Source organism: Aphanomyces astaci (genome assembly GCF_000520075.1).
Source record: "Aphanomyces astaci strain APO3 unplaced genomic scaffold supercont1.246, whole genome shotgun sequence".
NCBI lineage: Eukaryota > Oomycota > Saprolegniomycetes > Saprolegniales > Verrucalvaceae > Aphanomyces > Aphanomyces astaci.
The window spans coordinates 5,492-12,320 of record NW_009798509.1 but is presented as its reverse complement, the minus strand read 5'-3'; the positions used below and the strand labels follow the sequence as shown (position 1 = coordinate 12,320).

At 52.7% G+C, this 6,829-nt stretch overlaps 3 protein-coding genes across 4 annotated transcripts in view; all 3 read right to left on the bottom strand.

Moving 5' to 3' along the window:
• Nucleotides 1-627: 627 nt before the first annotated feature.
• On the bottom strand, nt 628-2,336 carry H257_18869 (hypothetical protein). The gene is made up of 2 exons (XM_009848001.1): nt 1,392-2,336; nt 628-1,318 (listed from the first exon to the last, which is right to left on the bottom strand). The coding sequence occupies exons 1-2, from the start codon at nt 2,311-2,313 to the stop codon at nt 774-776; spliced, it is 1,467 nt and encodes a 488-aa protein (XP_009846303.1). The 5' UTR covers nt 2,314-2,336; the 3' UTR covers nt 628-773.
• A 19-nt stretch (nt 2,337-2,355) lies between these two features.
• H257_18868 (hypothetical protein) lies at nt 2,356-5,334 on the bottom strand (the record flags this gene model as incomplete). Its single annotated transcript, XM_009848000.1, has 4 exons — nt 2,356-3,859; nt 3,975-4,558; nt 4,637-5,090; nt 5,156-5,334. 4 exons carry the CDS (start codon nt 5,332-5,334, stop codon nt 2,380-2,382), a joined length of 2,697 nt encoding a protein of 898 aa, XP_009846302.1. The 3' UTR covers nt 2,356-2,379.
• A 470-nt stretch (nt 5,335-5,804) lies between these two features.
• H257_18867 overlaps nt 5,805-6,829 on the bottom strand; it is a 4,892-nt gene continuing 3,867 nt past the window's right edge. The window contains exons 6-8 of one of the 2 annotated variants that reach the window (XM_009847998.1): nt 6,306-6,647; nt 6,175-6,239; nt 5,805-6,116 (exon numbers count right to left, since the gene is read on the bottom strand). In XM_009847998.1, coding sequence (XP_009846300.1) covers nt 5,914-6,116; nt 6,175-6,239; nt 6,306-6,647 — 610 coding nt within the window. In that variant the 3' untranslated portion in view covers nt 5,805-5,913. The remainder of the gene's footprint in view (nt 6,117-6,174; nt 6,240-6,305; nt 6,648-6,829) is intronic. The other variant, XM_009847999.1, reaches the window with a different exon arrangement.

Genomic DNA, 6,829 nt, shown 5'->3' with positions numbered 1-6,829 from the left:
TATCGGAGTGTTGATCTTGTTTCGTAAATGGGTAAATATGTATAAATAGTGCATATTTTTATTCCGCAATACAGAAATCAAGATAAAATCACTGTCCGAGAAATAGAAAATCACAAAATTTCATTCCGACGTTTACGACTGCTCCTAATAATCCTATACAAACAACATACAGTATTCAGTTGTTTTATGATCAAAAAGGACTATCAAATAGTGCTCGAATTACATTTTCCTCCTATGCCTTCGAATTCCAAGGATTTCCAGCGATATGTTGCGTCAAAAATTAGGCATGACACAACGCAAAAAGTGTTTGCGAATTCGATGGTTTACCTTACTCCTGAGCAGTACTATTTGGTCCTAGGGGAGTTAATAGTATTGTGTGTTCTACTCATAATTTCCTCCTGCTATTGGTTGAATGAATCAACCGCCGAACAATCGGCGGACCTTCGAAATTAAATATAAAACGAAGTTAACGAGCAGTATTAATATCTTTGTGACTGCAATACTACAATCAATTTTTAGCCAATCAAATTGCAACTTTCATTCTTTGTGGCCAATCATACTCCATTAGTTGGTGATTTCATCAATCCCCCAAAATAGGCAAATTTGACTGAAAAGCACAATTGTGGTGGAGGAATGATGACTCAATAATGATCCGATCGTGCGCAGAAGAACCGCGTTTGAAAGTGTAGATAGATACCCTCGTACAGGAATGGCTGGTTTTCGCTTAAAAATAGTGAAAACCACCTTCCGATGGAATCACTACCTACAACTAACTACACGTCATGCCCTTGGCGACGAAGTCGCCTCTGCACGATGAAGGCCGCGGCGCCGTACGACAGCACGGACCAGATCATCCAAAGCAGGGGGAAGAGGAGGGACAGCAGCAGACCGTGGAAGTCATTTGCGCAGTCGGGATTCAGCACGACCGCGCCATCCTTCTCAATGGAGCCGCAGTCCGGCGCCCACGCGTCCTTGAGCGCGCCAAGGATGATGGGGGACGGCACGTCTCCGAGCAAATGCAAGATGAGGGTGTTGACTCCCACAGCAAGAGATCGCCGGGACGGATCCACACAGAGCAAGATCACGATCGCGTTGGACGATGTCGTGGCAAAGAGAAAACATAGCGCGAGGCCAAAGCAGAGGAGGAATCCAATCTTGTTCGGCAGCAGACACCACGCCAGCAACGACAAGACGGTGCCGATGGTCATGGCAAGAAACACTTGGCGCAGGGCAATGTATTGCCGCAAGTGGGGTCGAGCGCGACACGACCAGTCGAGCACGAGGCCCCCCAATGGGGTTCCAATCACGCCGCTGATCACTACAACACGAAAAAATAGACGAGTAGCAACACCAAGAACGATGGATGGATGCACGATATAGCCCCCACCTACCTACGACAGACCCAAATACCATCGACGCTTCCGTTTCCTTGTCAAACAACCCAAGCCCGATCAAGAACATTGGGCCAAACACGCTGAGCCCGGCCAGCGAAAACGTAAACGCTGCCGTGCCCAACACCGTGAGCATGAACACGGCATTGTTCACGACTGCCCACACTTCCGTGACGAACGGCTGGCGGGTGTGGGCTACGGGAACCGCCTCTTCGCTACTACTTGGATCGTTCGGGTCGTCGTCCGAGTCGTCCGTAGGTAGGGGGACGTGGTGGTGGTGGTGGTCTTGGCTAGCTCGATTGTACGCGTCGGGAATGAAAAACGCGCATGCGACGACCAAAGGGGCCATCATGATGGCTTCCCAATGAAAAGCCCAGCCCCATCCCCAAGCAGAGTTGGCCATGGCCGCGCCATATCCGTAGCCGAGGGCTGTGCCCACCGAGATGCACGAGAAGAAGATGCCGAGCCAAAGCGTGCGCTGGGCTGGCGGCGCGTGGTCGTCAATGAATGGCGGAGCGATGCACTGGAACGAAGACTCGCCTACGCCACTGACGATGCGCCCAAAGAGCAGCAGGTAGAAACTGTTGGCGGGTTTCGAGGCCCCACATACGACCACTGCCACACACCATACGAACAACCCCACAGCCACTAGATGGAAAGGCTTGATGAAGATCGAGAGGTACCCGAAAAGAAGGATGAAGCCTGCGTAACTAGCAATGAACGACGATGCCAGGAGCCCCAAGTACTTGCTCTCGTCGCCAACTGCGATGTGCAACGTTTCCTTGATGAAGTACTGGAACTGCGTCGGAGCGCCAGGAATGATACCTCGATCCACAAAGTTCAGGAGGTTGATCAAGCAGAACAAGCCGAAGATCCATGTCGTTGAAGGCAGCGACGAAGGATGCGTCGACTTGGGAGTCATCGTGACGTCCGCGGCAGTAGAACTCTGCCCTATTAATAAAATCACGGGATTTTCGGATAAAATTGACTAATTATCCGGAACTTGAACTTGCTGAGCTCGAGTTGCGATGTCAAGCAAGAAGGCGCCAGCAACCTGCCGCCGCAGGTTCCACGCTGCGCGTTGATCGATACCGCTGACGATGAGTGAAATAGACGGACAGACACCAAGCCACGCTGCCACGTCCACCCGTGCAGCGGCATGGTCGTATCTTGATTGAAGCTCCGTGAGTGCCATGCGTCGAGCTCGCAGGGCTTCGATGGCTTGAGTAGCCGCACTCCAGAGTCCATTCCTCGCATGAAATCGCTTCACAAGATGTACAGTGGCCCTTTCTCGCACAAGATGAAAGTACCCGAGAGAGGCTCGCTGGTGTAGGCCATGCACTGCTTCCCGTCGTTTCCATACAACAGCATTACGGGCTAGGGTCCCCACTGCCTGCAACATTCCTGACGCATCCCTTTGGAAATGCCCAAGTAGTTTCTTTTGTTCTAACTCAGCCCATCGGGTGTAGAACGCCTTGTTGGCCTCGTCGTAGTGATGCAGATGCCGCATGACCAACTTGTCGAGATCGTCGGACTGCGAGGTTGTGGAAGGAGGAGGGACTACCGATACGAGCCAACGAAACACTTGCCATCGCAAGTCTGTGGCAAGTCGAATGCGTTCAAGAGTGGGGGTATAGTCAGTTGAATGCAGTGTCGAGGATGGCAGTGTTGCCAGGTGAAACCATTTCTTGAGCGCGGTCAACGCCTGGTCCACCAACTTCCATTCGTGAGCGCTTGATGCAGGCAGCGGCAGTGGCAGCTGAGGCATTGTTATCACGTCCATCGCTACTTCTGCAACAGATTCCGTTGAGTTTGTCATGTCCAACACCCGTTGGCCCACATTCCACAGTCGGAGTGCCACCTTCAACGAGTCTGAAGTCCCCGAAATGCCCTTTTCACAGAGCTGAACATGCAGCTGGATTTGTGTAGTCGTCAATGAACAAGTCGCATGGCCAACATAGTCCTCCAGAGATGCAAAGCTGGCGGCGCCCCTGTGATCAGGATGCATACACGCAAACGGTGGTGGCCGCAGCAGTCGAAACGTATGGCGCGCGAGTACTTGGGCGTTCGCCAACGCTTCATCCACTTGACGCTGGGCCACAACCGCGAATGCCTCCGCCTTGGTCATGCCGTACGTTCGAAGGAATACCGCGTGGGTGCCGATGACATGCAGGGCTCGTTCCGCCGCTGCCAGTTTGGTCAATTCCAACGTGCCTTCTTTGGATGACTGGACCACCTTGAGCGCTGCCACAGCAGCCAATTCGGCGACTTTCACAACGTTGTCTTCAGCTTGTTGTCGTCGAGTCTCACACGCGACTGCCACGTCATGATTCAATGATTGCGCATACACAAGGAACGCCGACCGGCGGCGCTCGTCCAGCGATTTCGATGGCAAGGGCTGCCGTCGCCGCTGACTGCCGCGCACGACTGCTTGGATTTGGACTGCAGCCTTGGCGTATGTTGTACGTCTAACAAATAACATTATAATCAACACACGTTCAATTTATTATGTCGTTGAATCAAAAATTCCTGTGTTTTTTTGTCAATGCAACGACGAAACGTCAAGCATGCAAGGATGCGTACCTGTGTTGGGTTTGACGGGTTGCGAGGACGCGTCGCCAGGTTGCTTGCAAGTGGATGGCACTGAGCATCTGCAGGCGCCCGAAGACTGCAGCTTGCACGCCAGTGCGCCACGCATGAAAGTAGTACCCCCGATTGATGGTCACGGCGCGCGCGGACATTCGGTGGACATTTTTCATGCGATACGTGTGTCCTCGCCACCGACGAAGCACCGTTTCGGTTCGGTTGTGCAGCAGGTGCGTCAACGCGCCTCGTACTTTACGTTCCTTTTCAGCACGGGCAATGCGGATAAACTCGACCCATCGGCCAAAGCTGGTGGCTTGACGCGAGGCCAGCGCTGTGCGCAGAATTCGCTTGGCTTTCGTAGCCTTCTTGGCCCAGCCTCGCCACGCCAAGAACGTCACGCGCATCAGTTTGTGCCACATACGTCTTCGAAATGCCATTGCCGGTTGATACACTCGTCTTGCCTTGGCACCCCTCATCGTGGCCTGAATCCGACGAGCGGCAGAAAACTTCTTTGCCTGCCGACGGGGTCCATGGAGCCTGTAAAATCGCTCGACGTGATGACACCCTGCTCGAAGGCGCAACTAAGTTTATGACGACAATAGAAGCGTGAAATGAATGGACAGGAAGCCTCCAGGATGGAGCTACTTGTGGTTTTGTACCTCGTACACATGTCCAGGCCACGCAGTGGCGTTGAAATCCACTTCCGAGAGGGGCTGAAACTGAAGTGCCAAGTCGACGTACTTGGTGTAGTCCGCCTTGCGTTCGACAGCCATCGTCCATTGATATAATGTTCGTTGCAGTTCTTCTTCTTTGCTCATAGCAAACCGCTCGCGATATTCCGTGGCTTGCAGATGCAGTTGTTGGAGATTGGATTGAGTGGTCAAGAGAGCATGCAGGCGGTGGTGGGGTCGGTTAGGCAATTTTAGTGTCAAGTTGATGCGGTGGACGTGGGTGCAATGTTCGAGATGCTGGGTAGTGTGGGCGATAGCAGTCGCGAGGGTTTGAGGTAGTACGCACTGGGCGTTCCGATGGGCACGCCATGCCATCACGCTGTCGGCAATGGCCTTGTCCAAGATGGAGTGGACCGCGACCACCACGAATTGAATGGGCAGTCTAGTGGCGCCGCCACGATGATACTTCAAACAACACGAGAGTATTCGAAAAACAGTGGCACGTACCGTGCACTCACGGGGGTATCGTGAAAAGTCCAAACACACTGCGACTGCAGCCGCCTTTGTTCTGCTTGCAAGTATTGCTCGACCTTTTCGAGTTTCGCCAGACGCGACGACGCAACCAACGAGAACGATTCGTCGTGCGTACTGACTGTGGCGAATGACGTGGCACGGCCACAGAGCATTTCGAGCTGCTGATGTCGATAGAACGTCCCGATTTCGGCGGCTTGGATGCCCTGGGACGACGCGATGGGAGTAGGTCGTGCGAAAGCTTGCAAGTTGTGGGCATAAAACGACGTAAACAAGTGCTCCTTTTTGTGCTTGGCGGACCACCATATCTGTTTGATCGAAGGGGGTTTCTGTGTAAATGTAGCCGCTGGCGAATCATTTTCCCTACTTCAGCTGTAATGCAACATGCCATTTAACGTGGGTTGAGATTACAATTGTGCTGGGGAATGGGCTGGGGGTGCTGACACATGCTTGGTCAGCCGAGGGTATTGTGATGATGTGTATGTTTCTGGACGTTGTGGCATCGTCCGTGAATCGGGGGGAGCGTTCTGGTCGGAAATGAACTTCGTTGGCGGTTACGTGTAACTGCCACTCAGGTCAATTTTAGTCCTGAAACAAGAACCATTAACTAGGCCACACAGCCTAATTCGTATAACTGTAGGTGGTTATATATCATTACGAGTTGTACGAGAATACAGTATTCATTTGCCCATTGCTTTCAATATGCATGCTTGGAGTTTCCATGATTCGGTTCTCTAAGTTACGGTACGCGGTATGACTTTGGCGTACGGGTGAGGCCCGTCAAAGTCGTCCGTGTTCTGGCGGAAGGTCGACTGTCGCAGCAAAGTGTAGTTACGCGACGGGAACTTGTCGGCGTTGGCCACGTACGAGCTGGGATGCCACTCAATGTCAAAGCTGTTGACGAAAAATTGACCGAATCGAGCCAAGTACTGGCGAGCTACAATGTAGTCACTATCAGTCTTGACTTGTTCTACACTATAAGAAGCAACACCTACCAGCTTCATACGAAAAGAAGTAGAAACCACATCGATCAACGTCGTTGGCCAACGCCACTTTGGGCCTACACATGCCAAGCACCATCAATCAGTACGAGGATTCGATTTTGCACTTGAAAGGGCTGCTGTACTTGAACGTCGCGGCCAAGTTTTGCTCGAGCATTGGAATCAAGCAAAAGTCGCGTGCCGAGCCGGTCTTGGCGTCGTGCTCCCACACACACATGAGGGTCATGCGGTCGCCCCAGTCGGTCGTGTTGCGGACGTAGTAGGTTACGTCGTCGCTGACTTTGCACTGTGTCGCATCCGAGCACTTCAAGTCGAGGGTCTGGACGTTGGTCTTGGCAAACATCCGCGTGGTGTCGGTGAGACAGTCCTCAATACCCTTGTTATACACGACTGTGGCCGTGGCGTTGGTGGGCGACACCAAGTCGGCATTGTTGTCCGTGCCGCCGCAAGCGTACCAGTTGGTGGGGCTACTCGGCCAAGTTAGCTACGAACAGTCGACTCGTTTTGCATCCACTTACTTGTAGCTGTTGGGGCAGATCGTGCGCTCTTCCCAGTCGGAGATTTCCTGGAGCCACCACTTCAAGGAGTGACTGCCCCGCGTTTGGGAATCAGCCCACGAGTTTTTCAGGATAAACCCCCCCACTTCCCC